This window comes from Spathaspora passalidarum (genome assembly GCF_000223485.1).
Source record: "Spathaspora passalidarum NRRL Y-27907 unplaced genomic scaffold SPAPAscaffold_2, whole genome shotgun sequence".
Classification (NCBI taxonomy): domain Eukaryota; kingdom Fungi; phylum Ascomycota; class Pichiomycetes; order Serinales; family Debaryomycetaceae; genus Spathaspora; species Spathaspora passalidarum.
The window spans coordinates 383,650-401,903 of record NW_006767426.1 but is presented as its reverse complement, the minus strand read 5'-3'; the positions used below and the strand labels follow the sequence as shown (position 1 = coordinate 401,903).

Sequence of the window (18,254 nt, the reverse complement as noted above, 5' to 3'; positions counted from 1 at the left end):
GATGGTTTACAATGTCGTTCCTTAGAAATTTTCAAGTCCTTTTCCGAAAGTGCTTTTGACTTCACTACTTTGGACAATGCCTGGAAAGTCGCTAACCACATGATTGAAATGTGTTTCTGGAGTCCTAATGAAAAAGGTGAATTGGAGAGAAACTCTAGAGTTCCTGATACTATTCCTGGTATTTCTCGTTTCACTCAATGTGTTCTTCATCAAGGTAATATTGAACATTGGTTTGGTGAATCCATCAAAAACTTCTCTGAGGGGAAAGTTGACGTTGAAAGACCATACTTGCCAATCTCAATCAAGATCAACGAAGAAGAAGCCGACAAACAAGATGCTTATGCTGTGGAAGTCCTCATCAAGAACATCAAGAACGATGACTTGTCCGATCCAGAACAGTTTGGTTCCAAAGTTGAAAATGGTCTTTACAGACAATTTGATGGTGATCAAGACAAGTTTTATGCCAACTTGAAAACCGACATTGAAAACGATGCTTCCATCAACATTGAAGATTTTGAAGTTGTTCATGCCAAATATGTTTTAGGGGCAGATGGTGCTCACAGTTGGGTCAGAAAACAGTTGGGTATCGACATGGAAGGTGAACAAACTGATTTCGTTTGGGGGGTCTTGGATATGGTTCCAATCACCAATTTCCCCGATATCAGAAGCAGATGTGCTATTCACTCCAAAGAATCTGGTTCTGTCATGGTTATCCCTAGAGAAAATGACTTGGTCAGATTTTACATCCAATTGAAGGAAGTTGAACGTGATCCAAATACCAAGACTGAATCGAGAGAATTCTCCGGTAATGTCGATGACAAGAAAGCCAAGACTAAAGGTAGAATTGACCGTTCCAAGATCACTCCCGAGCTTATTTTAAAGCAAGCTCAAGAGATTTTGCAACCATACACTCTTGAAATGACTGATTTGGATTGGTTTACTGGTTATCAAATTGGTCAAAGAGTCAGCCCAAATTTCAGCAGACACAACCGTGTTTTCATTGCTGGTGATGCTTGTCACACCCATTCTCCAAAAGCCGGTCAAGGTATGAATGTTTCCATGCAAGATACATACAATCTTGGGTTCAAGTTAGCTTTGGTTTGTAAAGGGTTGGCTAAACAAGACATCTTGTCCACTTACGAATCGGAAAGATTGAAGGTAGCTCGTGACTTGATTGCCTTTGACCACAAGTTTTCGAGATTGTTTAGTTCCAAACCCATGATTCCTAACGCTGATGTATTGGATGGTGCTGATATGGACGAATTCCATCAAGTTTACATTGAAGGTAACAAGTTTGCCTCTGGAACTATTGTTGATTATGAAGATTCCGTGTTGGTAAAGAAAGAAGGTGCCAATGCACCAGATGACAATGGATGCACTATGCACCCATTAGCTTCTAAGGTACCAATTGGTAGAAGATTATACAGCGAGGTCATTATTTCTCAAGCTGATGCTAGACCAGTGCATGTTGCTGACCGTCTTGCTTCCGATGGTCGTTTCCGAGTCTTGATCTTCCCTGGTGATGTCAGTACACATCCTGAAAACATGGAAACCTTACACAAGTTCCAACCATTCATTGATTCTAAAGATAATTTCGCTAAGAAATTCACTCCAGTCAATGCCTTCAGCGATTCTGTGATTGATATTATCACCATTCATGGTTCATGTCGCTACAACGTAGAATTCTACGACTTCCCTCAATTCACCCGACCAAAGGACTACAAGGGCCGCTGTGACTACTGGAAATTGTACACTGGTATCGGTAATACTTATCACGAAGGTGATATTGATGCTTATGAAAGTTATGGTATTGACAAGAAGAAAGGTGCTATTATTGTCGCTAGACCTGATTCCCATGTTGCTTTAGTTACCGAGTTCAGTACTGATGGTTTGAATGCTGTTGATGGGTACTTTAAAGAATTCATGTTGCCTCAAAATGACGTGGTTTTGCCAGAGAAGGATGTTAAGGGCCATGACAAGAAGAGATTTGTTCAACCAAGATTGGCTGTTTAAAGCTTTAGATAGTATATAGTTAATATGATTTATTTATGTTTGAGTTGTTAATGTAAAAACATGCAGGCGGGGCTAAAACGGAGCTAACTTCAAGATCTAGACCTCTACCTGCAAGTTATTGAGCCGACAAGTGGGGAGTGAAGAGCCGACGGAAATGCATTAAATATATGAATTATTCGCATTTCCGAAGTTGTCCCCACCTTCCCCCCCCTCAATTTCCGAGATCTTTCGGTGCTTCACTCCGAAAAAAAAAAAATTGCTGCAAATTGTGGCTACAGATTAGTAATAATGCAACTTCTATTGATCTATTAATATATATATATATATATATATACACTAAATTACACATAATTCAAATACTCCTCCTTCATCACTCGCCTCAGTCTCAATTTTTTGATTGCCCACACCTTTTCCGCCTCAAATACCGCATCTAGAGCTTGTCCCATGGCTTTGAAATCAGTCATCAAATTGACATGCCCTGCAGGACTAGCAAACTTGCCCACGATTTCTCCCTCACCTGTAGCTGGATCATAATGGGCAAACCCCTTGCGTTCCGGCATAAGCCAGCGCTGATGCACTACTCCATCACCGTGTCCGTAAAAGAACTCGTAGTAGTTTCCATCCTTTATATCCTGGCGGCTACGTACGGACGACCCACGCACAGATGGGATGGAGTTCCCATAGACTATGGCCATGGGTGGGTATTCTGCTGCTAGTTCGGGTCGATAATCAAGCGAAAGAAGGTATTCTTTGGTCTCAGCTAGGGTTCGCTTGAGATACTCGTACGCCTCCGAGAATGTGAAGGAATACTTGACGGTGTTTTCCGTGGATTGAGAGTGTGATATTGCAATGGGCGTGGAGTTTAGTTCTCCAGTATGGAGAAATGTTGAAGTGGTTTTGGATCGATACATTCTATTGAGTCGTATTCCAATCTGGTTAATGGCCGGGAAGAAAAGCGAGGAGTCATTGGAGGAAGTTCGTTTCATACTTCCCATTTCTTCGGCGATTTTCCGTGATTTGGCAACAAGGGGGTTTAAATTGTACTCGACCCAATTGTCGGCGTTGAAGTAATCTATATTGTAGGGCTCTTTGGTTTCTTTATTGTAGAAAACATTTCCTGATAATGGCAAGAAAATAAAGCTTGATCGCATCATGAAATTGGTTTCGTAGGTGAGGATCTTATCAGAAAACATAACTGAATCCCCAAATCGGATAGGACCAAGGATATTCAAACATTCACTAGGAGAGCCAACGTATATCACCGATCGGAATAGTTTGGGGTTTCTTTGTACAGTACCCGTTACCATTAGTCCTCCCATTGAATGGGCAATGACAAGTGTGGGTTTCCCTGTTTCATCGTAGATCTTTTGAAGAAACTCTTCTAGTTTCTTGGACACGTAATCTCCACCTAAACGCCAATCATAACCAAACTCTTTGAGGTTGACTTTGGGATTTGCTTGTAACTTCTTGATTAATTTCTTGGAAATGTCAATTGGTCCAATATTTGTCAACATTCCATCAGGGTATATCTTCTTCTCCGCTTCCAATTCATCGGATTTGTTGGGACCTAATAGCAAATCAATCTTGCGTAGGTTGAATCCAGCCTTGAGCGGGATCCATAATCGTTTTTTGGTCTTGGCATCCCGCAAAATACTACCTCTGTATCCACCCATGATGACAATATTTCCCTCGATACGATCATATATGCTTTCCCACGGTTCTTGCTCCTCACGTTTGATGAAATCAGGAAGGATCTCATTCAAATTATTGGTAAGTGACAGCTTAACTGCCCGGAACCGGCCACGATCGGTCCCCTTGAAATCACGAAAATATTTAGCTTCATCAACCGTGCTTATACTCTGCTGTCGGGCCAACTTCAATTCAATCTCTCGCTCCAAGTTTGCCCTTTCGTCATTGTGCAAATCCAACTTTAAGCTCTGGAATGGTTTGAATAAGCTTGTAGTTAGATTAGACAATCCACCAAGTGGGAGCGAGAAGGAAAACACTTTTTGCGATGTATCATACTTTTTAATATTGTCATCTTCAAAAGTCGAATCCAGCGCTTTAAACCTTTGTTCTGAACTGGCTTTCATGTTGTTGGCTATGGGGTGGCTTGCATCCGCTTGATGTTGCTCCTTGTATACGGTCTCGATGGATTTACCACCCACTATGGAGGCGGCTTCGGTGGTGGACATGCCCGACATCTGTCGTGATAACGGGGTATGGTCATCTTCATCTGGATGGTATGGCGATGGTGGTTCTTGTTCATCACTGTCGTCCAGGATATCCTGGGGATCCAAATATATGTTGCTGTTATGCAAGTCATCGATTAGAAACTTTTCCGGATCAATGCTGTGTTGGGGCAGGAGCAATTCCGGCATCTGGGGTTGATCAAAAGACATTATTGTGATATGAACTAAAAAAAAAAGCTTGTCTTTGGTTGACAGGTCAAAATGGGTAGAATTTCATGGGTTTAATAATAGACATGATCTCCTTCTTCCTTCCGGCAATAAAATACCTCAGTTACGGGTCAATTATTTTTTTTTCCTTGCTTCAATTACGGCAACGTCGGCACCGAATCAGCTAATATTTTTTTTGGAATCAAGTTTGCGGCTAAAATGGGATCGTGTGGAGGCAGGAACAAGCCTGTCACGCGAGGCTGTCCAGGTGATTCGTCTAGTTACTGCCATGCAGAGCCCAGAGGCGTATGTAAACTGTGACGAAAGTGGTTAGTGACGGATAGAAAAAAAATACAACCGATCACTTGAGAATTCCCTACAGTTTTTTTTTTTAACACCGAAGGCGCGAAAATTTTGTATTTAACGCGTTAAGGCTTATACATTATTAACATTACAAACAAAGCTATTAAAACATAGGCAAATACCAACTATCCAGTAGTGGATCTAAAACTTTAGGTCGTCACTGAATCCATGATTCTGCATCTTCCACGCCTTTCTTTGACGTGGCTTAGAAGCAAAGAACCCACGCAAGGAAGCAGCAGCTTGCATTGACGATCAGGGGGTTCTCTCTAAATCTAGCCAAAGTAAATTCGCATCTTCTTTACCTGATGGCCAAGTATTCAACGATAGTTCCCAAATGGGTCGATTCCTTTCTTTTCCCCTTGAACTTTCCGATTATACTCTTTGTCTTGGATTTTATTGAGCTAATTGACGATTGGGTGGAAATTATTGACACGTTGGCAGAATCAGTCTTTTTTAAAGAGGCAGTCATTATTAAATGATATCTAAGTTGATAATTAATTGATAGTAATTTAATATAGTACTGTCACAGACTCTAGGGAATACTATCCCCTTTTTATAGACCCCTCAGAGATACCAGAATTAGTAATGATACAAGTATAGAAAATTTTAGATGTTTCTGGATTATTACTTCACATACACATGGCTCGTTAAAAGTGGAGAACGGGGGTGTTTATTTGATCACAAGGATGACTAATGACACAAAAAAAAAATAATTTCGTAACTGGGATCTGCTTGGCCAACTGTAGATATGAGATCTTGGATTTCAAGATTTCTTCGACCGGTCAGCTATTTACTTTTGGTACACTTAGATACACACATGTAAGAGTTATACTCAAACAGTGGTGAATAGAAAAACTATGTGATATCAAACAGTATACTGTTCAAGCACTGGTACTATGCTATTTTTTTTTTTGGTCCCAGTTTCTGATTTCTAAGCACTATTGTTTGCGCCCTTTCCTACTTTGGTTTTGTGTCACATATACAACGGTGTAATTTGCGCTTATAGTTCCACAGTTATTGTCTATATTGGATGAGTAATCGCAAAAACAATAACATGAGACCCAGCAGCTAGTCATTCAACAGGGAAGCCACATCCGTTGCATTTTCCTAGATTAGAAATTACCTGACTAATCCATAGACAATGAAAGCAGCCACTCGACTTCGTGGCTTGCAAATTGCGCGATCCGAGCTCCGATAAATGGGACTTCTATATGACTTTCTAATAATAGTAAAAAACCCTTAATTGGGAAACATAACTTTTAAATCCTACAACACAATAACAGTCTTAATTTAAATCTTCAATTAGGAAACAACCAGGTCTCCGTGTCTATATACTCCTATTTATACAATATCCTTGTTTATGTCTTCAACATTTTGAGCATTAGGCTTGGTCATATCAGCCTTAAATAAGCCCTTGTCATGGAATGCTTCGTCGGTTTCATGTCTAACCCTGTTAAGCACAATTGAATGGGCATTTCTAGCTGGTAATTCACGGTCAAACAATCTGTCCATGTCTTCCAAAGCAATACCTCTGGTTTCAGGAAGGAAGAAGTATACGAATGGAACAGCAAGTAAGGCCAAACTAGCAAAGAAAAAGTAAATCCCAAACTTCATAGCAGCAATCATATTATTAGTGAATCTCGACATGATGAAAATTGGTACCCATGAAATAGCAGCATTGATGGCTTGCACAAACGAACGGATGTTTTGGTCAAATACTTCACCACCAACGACGAATGGACCTCCAGACCAGGCCAAAATAAAGGAGGCAATCCAGATATACATCATGGCCACAGCACCTTTACCTCCTGGACCAGGGCTGACACCAGGCTGGGTAGGATCATTGACACAAAGATAGGCTCCAATATACCAGAAACAAATGGAGCAGACAGCGGCAGAAGCCATGAAAGCTTTACGACGACCAATAGTGTCAACAACAAAAATAATATAAATGAAGGTACACACGAATTTGACAACCCCAAACATACCAGTGGAGAATAAGGCAGCATTAGTACCCTTGACACCTAAACCTTGGAACAAAATTGGAGAATAGTAGTTGATGGATTGAATACCCAAGAAATTTTGGAAAAGGAATAACAGAGCGGTGATGAGCAATCTGTAAAGCACTTTTTTGTTGTGGAAAAACACTTCAAAGAATGGGTCCATGATACCCAATCCGACCTTTTGCTTTTGTAATTCAATGGATTCTTTAACTTGGTTAACTTCATAGATAATATATTCGTCATCTTCTGGTAATTGTCTGAACCAGGTCAAGTTCTTGATGGCTTCATCATATCTGCCAACTTGGAATAACCATCTAGGAGATTCCTTCATAAAGATACTTCCGAGTAAGAACAACCCACTTGGAATCATTTGAATAGCAAAGGGAATAAACCATTGTTTCTTGCTCAGAGGGATGTGAGAATCAACGGCATAGTTAATCCAGAACCCGACTAAATCACCAACTCTCCAACCGATTTCATAACTACTGGTTAATTGACCTCTGATTGCAGGTGGTGCGACTTCACTGATGTAAACCACAGTTAAATTGGTAGAAAACCCAACGGAAATACCGGCAAGAACTCTTCCAACGTAAATTGGAGCCAACCCAACACTACTACTGGCAGCCAACATGATACCAGAACCGATGGTGATCAAGGCGGCAGCAATAATCAAAGGAATACGTCTACCCAAGTAAAATGAGAATGGGTAACTGAACAAAGCCCCAAAGAAACAACCGGCATGGAAAACTGAAATAACGTTGGAAATAATGTACTTGGAATGTGGAGAATTGTCCAAACCAAACTCTTCTTGGAAAGAGTCAAGGGCAACAGTACCACCGATGAACCCACCATCATACCCGATGATAATGGCAGCGGCAGAAGCCATCAATGCAGTCATATAAACTCTATAGTTGTAAACTTGAGGAGGGGTTGGTCTGTCTTCGATCTTTTCGAAAAGGTTTTTGAACCTGAACCAACTCTTGCGTGGTTGTTCGGAATTAGCTGATGTGGTGGTCATGATAGAATCATGTTCTCTTAACAGTACTGAAGGTGAACCTTTGTCACTACTCATTATAGTTGCTTTGTGATGATGTATGCAAAAAAAAAAACCAAAACCAAACGTAAACCACTAGCAGATCTTTATCTATTTATATTGCAATCGGCACCCCGTACCCCAGATACAAATAACAATAACTTATTTTTTTTAAATTATCCTGATCCTCCGACTAGCCATACTCGAAACACCACTTCGGAAAATTTACTCCAAAATTAATAAAATGTTCGTCATTGTTCTCCACCAGGTTGAGAATATTTCTTTTCGATTTTGTCACAGATCCATCGGGGAACAATACCAATTGGGTAGTGCCCCCACCAGGAAAACTACCGCTTTTGCAGTAGGAAAAGAAATTTTGTTAGGCGCGCAGTACTAAATTGGTGGATCCCCCACTCCAGGCAATTCCCCCAATATCCCCCATTCACATATAATCTTGCCGTGGGGGATCCACCAATTTTGGGGGAGTTCCCATAGTTAACAGACATGTTTCCTAGTGGCAAAGCAATATAAGAATCCCCCACGAACCCCACTGCATTCCCCCAATCCTCCCCCTTTCGATTTTACTTCTATTTCTGGGGCACATTCTAACGAACACCGCTATTGTTATTGCTTTAGCCGTGTTTACGATATTATGCGGTGGCTGGTTGGGTTTATTGTTGCTATGTGTCAATTTAGAGTTTTCGTATTTGACTGCAGGGTTAGCAAAAAGGAGGGGTAAGGTGTTGATAGAGATGCGGATACATTGTTTCCCACTTGGTCATTTGTTAGCTCTAACAATATATCTTAGCCTATCAGCTGATTGTAGAATAGTTGGGGGATGTCTAAAGCAGATAGGTAATTATTAGCGATATGTACTAAATAATTGTTGCCGACTTTTTATAGGATTTTTGTTTATTTCCGGACCGAAATACAGTATAACTTCTAATTAGGCATGGATATTTCTATGCACACTTAATCTCATATATTTTTGGAGAATGTCTGCAAAACCGTGACACATCCAAAAAAGAGAAATGAAAAACTGGTGTATTAAGTAGCACATAATCTCAACAATACTACAAACAAAAATTATGCCAAAAACTAGCATGAATTATTGGATTCTTTAATCCCCTGTTATAGCCAACCTGTTAAAATCAACAAAAACAAAAAAATTATGGACGAGACAGGAATCGAACCAGTGACCTTTTGCTTGCAAGGCAAACGCGCTACCAACTACGCCACACGCCCGTAATTTTTTTGAAAAAATGGCATGGTTTGTGGCACAGATCTATATGCACGTGCAAATAAGTCATCTGACTACTCATCACATGACGGATTTTCTAACGCGTGTAAATTGGTAAATTTCACACATCGTTTTTTTTTTGGGCGACTTTGACATTTGTACGCGTTAAGTATATTTTTTTTTGTAAACACATCAAATTTTAGATTGACTTTGATAGACCACCATACATAGACGATAGCATTTCAAGAAGGGGGAGGAAAGAACTTGAATAATGTACATCAACCCACCTCAATACTCACGAGCCTTCCAAGAAATCAAAAGGACGTCACTTTCTCATTCCACTTGCAAGCTCGTGATTTTTGTTTCTTGTTTGGACATAGATTCGTTATGTGCCGCCAAGATTCTCAGCCTTGTCCTCAGAAAGGAATTGATTCAGTACCAATTGATACCAGTAGTGGGATACTCTGACTTGAAGTCACATTATGCCAAGTTGGATAGCGATGTCAGCAATATTTTCCTTATTGGATGTGGTGCAATGCTAGACTTGGAAGGGTTCTTTGAATTGAACCCAGAAGAGTTTGTAGAAGAGAGACAAGAACAAGTCACCAATGATTTAGATCTTGATTTAAAAAAAGATACTGCAATTCCCATGAAGAGGAAGATATACGTTATGGACGGGCATAGGCCGTGGAATTTAGACAATTTATTCGGATCAGCCATGATTGTTTGTTTTGATGATGGTTTCATTGATGCAAACCTAAAAACTGAAAAGCTTGCTTATACTAATTTGATGGATCAATTACAAGGTGAAGAAGAAGATGAAGAAGAATCTGAACTGGATATGACTGATGAAGATGATGATGAATTTGAAGGAGATACCGACGTGGATGAACAATCCGATGAAGAGCTTATTATAAATTCACAAGATTCTGATGATACAGTATCACGCAAACGAAAATTACAGGAAATTAAAATGAAAAAGATCAAAAAGCAACGCAAGCGAGAAAAATCAGAGAATCAAGATAAGATCCAACAATACTACAACCAAGGTACCGCTATCATCACCGCAAACTCAATAACCATCTATGCATTATTATCAGCGATTGGAGAAACAAGTCTTGAAAATTTATGGCTCTCCATTATTGGTACATCATCATTAGACAATCAATTTCCCGAACTTTACGACAAGTTGCATCCCTTGCTTAGAGATGAAGTCCTCAGAATCAACCCTTCCAATGAACCAGCTTCAGTAAGTGGCTCCACCAAGACTGCTGATTCAACTTCACTTAGCATAGAAAAAGATTATCACCTTTTCTTACTACGACATTGGACCTTGTATGATTCCTTCTTTTATTCAAGTCAAGTTAATTCCAAATTAAATTTATGGACTGAGGATGGAAAGAAGAAATTACATAAAATGTTTGCCAAAATGGGAGTATCATTAGCGGTAGCGCAACAAAAGTGGATGTACATGGACTCTCGAGTTAAGCGACAATTACCAGGAATCTTTCATCATTATCTTCCATTGTATGGGCTTGAAGGTATTGTCAGACAAGGGTTTATTCGAACTTTTGGTTTTACAGGGCAATTATCAGCCATGGAATGCGTTGAAGCATTGACAGCATTGCTTGAGCTTGATAAGAGGTTCCTAACCTCCAATGGGATGGATACACAAGCCAATGAAAACGAACAAGATCCAGATGCAGAAGAGGAAGAAGAAGCTCACGATGAAGAAGAACGAATTGAAAAACAACTCCAAAAGAAAGAAAAAGTATGGGTCAACAATTTCTGGTCAGCCTGGGACGCATTAAATATGGGAAATACTCTCCAAATTGGAGCCACTACTCAAAAAACATCATTCAAAAAACCTAAAGGATTTGAACTTCTTTTCCAAGGTCTTGAACATGCTAAGCAAATCCAACAAGTTATTTTCAGAACTGGAATGTCTCTTCTTGAACGGAAGTTAATTAAAAACCTTAAGTTATACCGATTTTGTGTCTTGAATGATGGTTCAATTCCCGATTTGCATATATTCAACAATCCATTAATGCTTTCAAAACTTGGATCATGGGTTGCAGAAAATTTAACTGAATTGGATTTCACCAATGAAAGCCATACTTTGAAACCTTTAATCCTTGCTAGTTTGGATGTTGATAGTGACAGTTACTTAGTAATGGGGATCGCTCCGAAATATCCTCGAGGGATGAATAATGCAACCAGGGCTAAATTAGCCCAGGAACAAGCAAGAGATGAGAATGGAGAAACCCAGATGACCAGACTCAACACCTTTAGTGTAGCTTTCCAACAACTTTCCAATACCTCAGGGGCAAAGATTAGAATTGACAGCTTTGATAGCTCGGTTATTGAAATTAGAAAAGATGACTTGTCGCCATTCTTGGAAAGACTTACCTTGAGTGGATTAATATAGTAAGAATAGCATGTAATTGTATAGATGTTGTATTAATAGCATAATTTTTCCTGCAAAAAAAAGTTTTTCAGTATCATTTTCTTGACTCTGATTTCCATTGTAATAATGAAAGGTAATGCAGTATCATGTAAAGATAAGACAAAGCACATGCATAATAATTTATGGTTGCAAAAAAAAAAACAAATGATTCGCAAGTGACTACCAAGAAAATATCACCTACTGTTTATTTTATAGACTTGGAAAGCCAGCAACATGTATTACAGAAAAACACTTTGTCGTACATGTCGCTTGCCATGTACCTTGCATGGAGATGCATTGGTCATTACAAAATGTTTTTTTTAGATACTAAATTGAGTTGGCAGACTTTAACATGTGGGCTATACGATGCATGTAATTAAGAAATCGTATGTCTTGCTCATATACTTAATGGTAATCGAAGTCATACGAACTTTCAAATTCATCGAATCACTTCTCTGACTTTTTTTTTTGTTCAGTAGAAACATTTAGCGTCAATGTAGTGACAGCAAAAATAAACTTCTCCACAGTTTTGTAATGATTCTCACATTGTCATATAACAATTTGATGTAGTCCGGGTATAGATCGGAACTTCTGCTTCGGAAAATATAATATCTCGCAAACTTCTGCAAAGATTGCCCATTTAACAATCATGACGTCACATATTTTTTAGGAAAAAAAAAGCGTTGTAAATCGCCTCGAAAGTTTAATGTCATATCACTCAACATGTGCAACTGCGAAAAATATTCCGAACGTACCATATTAATTTAAAGGGATGAATGATCAGACCAGAGTAACAAAGAGGGGGTGGGAGGGTATTAGGATACTATTTTTATCAACATAAAAAAAGTATACAACGAAAAATATACACATTGATTTAGGAATACAGTTTGGTTTTCCTTGTCTAGTTTAGTTCTCGGCACCTTCGGTACGATCGTAATTGATTGCCAGGTTTACATTCACGGTCCTATCAAACTGAATCATCTTAATTAAACGTCCTCATGGCATCAAAATGATAAATGACATTTGAAACGTGGGAAACCAGGCGGATGACTTTTGTCATTTCAACGATAAAATTAGAAGTTCCACTTCGCACTTTGCTATTTTTATAACCTGTCAACACAAACAAAAAATTTGGTTGCGTTAACAAACAAAAAGAAAAAGAAATAAAGTTAAAGTTAAACCTTAAGCTGGCATCGGATGTTTGCTTGTCAGCAAATATCAACATAGTATCCCTTGATGCAATACGAATTCCAGTGCTCTAGATACCTATTTTTAGGGAGTGTCATGCCAAGATGGTTACAGATCTCTCCCCTTTTCTATCTTCACATTAACGATAAAAATAACCTCTCTCATACATATCATCAAGCTCCGGATGGTTCTGACAAGGTAATAATCATCAGGTTTAATTGCTACTTAGCAAACTCCAAATTGTAAATGGTTTATGTTACTAGAAATCTTGAGTGTCAACAGTAGTGCTAAATCTAAACATACATACACCCCCCGCTGCCAAGAAAAAAATGGCTTAGTATAATTTAAGAATATTTTTCTGTATGCGTCAGCGATTTATCTTACTCTTATTTCATCACCCAACAATCGGTAACATAGAATAATTACACTTGGCTAACTTAGGCTGGCAAAGCCCGATTTCAAACTAATAGAAATGTATTTTACAAAATTGCTCCCTCAAAATGACAACTATGATATAAAGCAAGGATAAATAAGGGCTCAATTTCCCCCCCCTTTTTTTAATTTGTTCCTAGCCGTTGCTATATACTTATAAAATATCTACTCAATTAATAGAAATAGTGTAAGCCATGATGGTACAACACTCACATATAATCACTGTTATTCTCACACTATTCACACCATTGCTTATTTCCGCCTATGATTTGGACATCAATTCCCATGATAGTATCTGTCACGCGGCAAAATTAGCTGCAGATGGTGCTTGGAACTACTATGATGGATTCAAGTACGGAGGAGTAATCGGAATGTTCATACCACCAAATTACTGGTGGAATTCAGGCCAAACTTTTGGTGGACTTCTTGACTACTACAAATTCTGTGATCCAAAGAATGAAACATTGAAGAAAGATATTTTTGATGGAATGTATCTGCAGGTTGGAGATCATTTCGATTTCGTCCCATTGAACCAAACAAAAACCGAAGGTAATGATGATCAAGGTGTTTGGGGAATGGCACTCTTGGAAGCTGTTGAAAGAAACTTCACTAATCCAAAAGGTCATACCTGGTTAAAATTAACTGAAAATTTATTCAACAGTATGAACGGTAGATGGGATACCAAACATTGTGGAGGAGGATTAAGATGGCAAATTTATAAATGGAACAACGGGTACAATTACAAAAATACAATTTCCAATGGTAGCCTTTTCCACATTGCCGCTCGATTGGCCAGAATAACTGGAAACAGAACTTACTTTGACATTGCCAACAAGGTATGGAAATGGATGGATGATGTTGGTTTCCTTGGCGAGGATACCAAGGGAAATTTCTGGCTTTTCGATGGTGCAGAAATTGAAGATGATTGCAGAAAGATCACTGTTTTGAGATGGTCCTATAACTATGGAATTGTTTTATCAGGAAGTGCATACATGTACAACATCACCGAAGACGAAGTATGGAAAAATAGAACAAAGGAAATATTGGATGCATCACTTAGTTTCTTCTTCCACAACAAGATCATGCAGGAAACAACATGTGTTGATAAAGATAATTGCAACAATGATCAACGGTCTTTCCGGTCATTATTTGCACGAGGTCTTGTATTGACTTCTTTAGTTATGCCTGAAACGAGGTCCAAGATCATGCCCTATTTGAAAAAGTCTGCTGCAGGAGCGGCAGCTTCCTGTTCAGGAGGTTCTGATGGAATCTCTTGTGGAATGGATTGGTCTAAGGGAAAATGGGATGGAGTTTATGGATTAGGGGAACAAGTTTCAGCTTTAGAAACAATTATGTCTTTGATTGTTAAAGAGCCAGATCCAATAAAACATAAAGTTGATTTTAGTAAACTGCAAACAACAACTTCAAAAACCATTTCCAAGACTACTTCAAAGACCGTTTCGAAAACCACTTTAAAGACCACAACTTCCAAAACATCATCAACCACAAGTTCTAAAACATCATCTAAAACAAGTAGTTCGACATCGCTTCTGCGAAAAGATCCTACTAGTACAGCATTGATAATTAAAAAGAATTCTGAGTCTCATCTTTCCACTCTGTCCTTAATTAAATTTGTTCCTTTCTTGTTGCAGTTATTATAATCGAAATTAATAGATTTGCTTTTGGAATTACATGAATTAACGAGTTGTGATGCACATCTATTCCACATAGAATTGGGGACTTCAACAGTATAAATCTTGTTTAATTATTATAATTCATTATGAAATGGGCATGTTTGCATATTCATCTCATATCTTATTTTTTTTTATTGGTAGTATATAGCATACATAGCATAATGGAGAAAGGTAGCAAACCAAGATTTTCCCCATGGATATTTGTTTGAACTTCTATTTTAAGGTTTGGTATTTGCACGACTTTTCTCAAGGAGGTTTGTATTTTTCTGTGTGAAGTTGATAAAAGAGAGCGATTGATAAATTAAAAGTAACCTAAATAAAATAGTTACCATATGTATACTCCATTTCAACCGGCTAATATTAAATGAACTTATCAGGGAGACTGATTCTGTATATATGTTCACAGTTTACCTTATGCGTGTATGCATTTTATATGATACAGATTTGCTGAAAACACACTATAAGTGCAAATCCCTGGAGTAAACTTGGTGAATGGAGGTTCTGTGACAGAACTAATTATTGTAGACTCGATAATGGACGCATGACTATATGAAAGTGACTCATCTCTTTCAGGTTCATTATATATTGTAATATCGCAATTATGGATCTAAGACTCCAGATCACGACGTGAAGCTTTTTATTTGACAGATTAGCCGCAAACTTTGAAAATCCTCATAGTAGAAGATTCATAATGGATTTAAAAAGAGGGCGGTAGCTTTTAGTTTAAAAAAACGTTTCTATTCTTTAATCAATTTGAAAGAGTGTAAACTCCAGATAGACTCCCAATATAATATTGTAAGGTTATGATTGTGCATAATCAAGATGTATATTGTAGAATAGTATCTGTTTTACCACATAGATTAAAATATAAAATATTAGAATAACTAGGTAACGAAATTTAACAATACAAAATATCAATTTTACATTTATAACACAAGAACATATATGGAAGATCAACAAGCTATTCATAAACAGCACATAAGGTTATTAGCCCTTTTTAATATCAAGACAATGTTGGAGATACTTTTAGAACAAAAAAATCAAATATAAGGAGGTATATAGGGTGAATTTTTCAAAAGTGGATAAATAAACTATACGGATTATCATTATACAAGAAGCTTATGCTGAAGGCGTGTTAGTGAAAGAAAATTTCTATTCCGCTAAGTTATCTCAAAGATGGTATTTTGATATTATTTTGAATAAGAGACAGTCGGGGTAATATTGTAATCTTCATTAAATTTCCGTCAAAACGATATAAACACGAATATTACTTTTGGAATGAGCTGTAAACTAGCTCCTGCTATATATGACGAAATCAATCACTTAAGGTCAGGATTCCAATTAGATGAACTCGTATATACTTATAAGAAGCAATATTTTGGGTTTAAAATAGATGTGACAGATAAAGGAGAGAGAAAAAGTTGAGAAAAAACATTCAAAAGTGTAAGAGCAAGAATTTTTGGAGAACTTGTTGAAACAAGGTTGCACTAAGAAAGAGAAGGTTCGGGTAGATAGTTTAAATCTCTCAACATAGTTCCTTTTGCACTGGCGAGGTGATGAATGTTATTTATGACGAGGTTAAGAACAATTGTATTACTTCCCATATTAAGAGGAAAGATAAAAAATAGCGCGCTGTTTAATGCAATTCTTCAATGATCGAAGATTTTATTGAATTTGAGAACTTTAGTTCTAATAACAATATATATTCATTAGCTAATCTTACATAAATATCTAATCACAAACATTATAAACTATTAACCATTATTAATCAACAATTTCCAATAGTATAAGCCAAGTAATAATAGTGGTTGATTCCTATAGATATGCAGCCTGGTGAAATAATTTTGGATATATAATCGTAAAATCACTGTTCAATATGACGATCTAAGAATTCATGTTTATCTATATCAAAAACTTTTTTAATTTGAAGTTTTTCAGACAATTTTTCAAATTTATTTCTATACTTAGTTAACTTAGAAGCTTGTAAACAATTATATTCTAAAAATTCGAAATTATAAGAACGTAAATATCTAAAAGAATAATGATAATGAAAAGAATAATATATAAATAAATATTTCAAACGTTCGTCAATATATATATATTTATAGAAAACATTTTCATTAAATGGAGTGAAATGACATCTAAGAAATGGTTGATGTTTAATATATAATTCTGCAGCTAATGATGGATGAACATTAATAAATCTTGATATGCAATAATCAATATGCATGTTATTCTTAAAACAATATATAGCCAAAAGTGTGTTATGCAATATATCATTAACCTCAAACTTATCAAAACTTATCCCATAGTATTCTCTATCTGTCAAAAAATTATATAAATTTTCACAGTCAATATTATGTATATTATGATCTAAATCCTTTAATGGATTATAATCACTATAATAATTTAATGGATATACATAAAAAAAACGATCTGGTATAAAATCCATTGAATTATTTTCGCCATCACAATATTCTGTAATGTTTTTATTATAATAATCAGGATAACCCAAATTAATATAATGTTGAGTAGGTACAAATCTTTTATCTAATTTCAATTTTTTAAAATTAATCTCATCATAATTTAAAGTAAAATAAAAGCTCAATATATTATGTAATTTTTCATATTCAATTAACTTATCAGGATATTTAGTATGAAACAAAACATTATATTTATAATTTAATGTTTCAGAAAATTTTCCGTTATTTAAATAAGAATAAAAAACAGAATGAGAATTAAAATTATATTTTTCATGTATATATTTAGCGAACTCAAAATTTTGACCACATCCATTCCTAAATAAATCTGAAATATATTGTTCTGTAAAATCAATATTAAAATCCTTTTCTATTTTTTTAAAATCATTTAAAACGCCATAATATGTCAGCAAAATCGTAAGGTCGTACTTCATTTTGATCAAAATAAAACGCTACTGGAGTACATACTACCCCCCAGGTTAATTTCGCAAAGAACTCTGCAAACTTTTATGCCGAAAAACTATTCTCTCTTAACACAACACTTCATCACCACTACCACCAAAAAAACGCTCACTCAATCTTACCCGCCTTCATCTCTCTACATCTACATTCTAGTCAGCTCCCGCCAACTATAACCTAGATGTGTAAAACACAAATCGGACAACTGAAGCTTAATCTCAGCAGATCGTAACAACAAGGCTACTCTACTGCTTACAATACTCCGTTGTACATGTAAGTCGTATGCAAAGGATTTATCCCCGCGCATCATGACATTGCTATCCGCCGGCAAGCACACAAAACCTTTCCGTTAAGCGCACCATTGCCAGCCTGCTATGGTCCAGCGACTCAAAAGAGCCTTATTCGTATCCAACTAGAATGTGCAGGGCAAAAATCATCGCTTTCTAGCATGGATTCTGACTTAGAGGCGTTCAGCCATAATCCAGCAGATGGTAGCTTCGCGGC

At 37.1% G+C, this 18,254-nt stretch overlaps 7 protein-coding genes across 7 annotated transcripts; 3 read left to right on the top strand and 4 right to left on the bottom strand. All coding sequences in view use genetic code 12, as the record gives it.

The window, feature by feature from the left end:
- Nucleotides 1-524: 524 nt before the first annotated feature.
- SPAPADRAFT_59206 (uncharacterized protein) lies at nt 525-2,053 on the top strand (the record flags this gene model as incomplete). The annotated part of the gene is made up of 1 exon (XM_007373367.1): nt 525-2,053. One exon carries the CDS (start codon nt 592-594, stop codon nt 2,011-2,013), a length of 1,422 nt encoding a protein of 473 aa, XP_007373429.1.
- A 301-nt stretch (nt 2,054-2,354) lies between these two features.
- SPAPADRAFT_147975 (uncharacterized protein) lies at nt 2,355-4,394 on the bottom strand (the record flags this gene model as incomplete). The annotated part of the gene is made up of 1 exon (XM_007373366.1): nt 2,355-4,394. One exon carries the CDS (start codon nt 4,392-4,394, stop codon nt 2,355-2,357), a length of 2,040 nt encoding a protein of 679 aa, XP_007373428.1.
- Nucleotides 4,395-4,805: 411 nt separating this feature from the next.
- Nucleotides 4,806-5,359, bottom strand: SPAPADRAFT_59202 (uncharacterized protein; the record flags this gene model as incomplete). Its single annotated transcript, XM_007373365.1, has 1 exon — nt 4,806-5,359. The coding sequence occupies one exon, from the start codon at nt 5,242-5,244 to the stop codon at nt 5,074-5,076; it is 171 nt and encodes a 56-aa protein (XP_007373427.1).
- A 569-nt stretch (nt 5,360-5,928) lies between these two features.
- On the bottom strand, nt 5,929-8,891 carry HGT14 (Hgt14p; the record flags this gene model as incomplete). Its single annotated transcript, XM_007373364.1, has 2 exons — nt 5,929-8,135; nt 8,287-8,891. The coding sequence occupies one exon, from the start codon at nt 7,848-7,850 to the stop codon at nt 6,117-6,119; it is 1,734 nt and encodes a 577-aa protein (XP_007373426.1).
- Nucleotides 8,892-9,322: 431 nt separating this feature from the next.
- On the top strand, nt 9,323-11,479 carry CDC45 (DNA replication initiation factor; the record flags this gene model as incomplete). The annotated part of the gene is made up of 1 exon (XM_007373363.1): nt 9,323-11,479. The coding sequence occupies one exon, from the start codon at nt 9,323-9,325 to the stop codon at nt 11,477-11,479; it is 2,157 nt and encodes a 718-aa protein (XP_007373425.1).
- A 1,599-nt stretch (nt 11,480-13,078) lies between these two features.
- On the top strand, nt 13,079-15,006 carry SPAPADRAFT_70097 (glycoside hydrolase family 76 protein; the record flags this gene model as incomplete). Its single annotated transcript, XM_007373362.1, has 2 exons — nt 13,079-14,511; nt 14,560-15,006. The coding sequence occupies 2 exons, from the start codon at nt 13,312-13,314 to the stop codon at nt 14,776-14,778; spliced, it is 1,419 nt and encodes a 472-aa protein (XP_007373424.1).
- Nucleotides 15,007-16,483: 1,477 nt separating this feature from the next.
- On the bottom strand, nt 16,484-17,761 carry SPAPADRAFT_59199 (uncharacterized protein; the record flags this gene model as incomplete). The annotated part of the gene is made up of 1 exon (XM_007373361.1): nt 16,484-17,761. A coding segment is annotated over one exon (505 nt), but the record flags the coding sequence as incomplete, so codon positions are not given.
- Nucleotides 17,762-18,254: the final 493 nt, after the last annotated feature.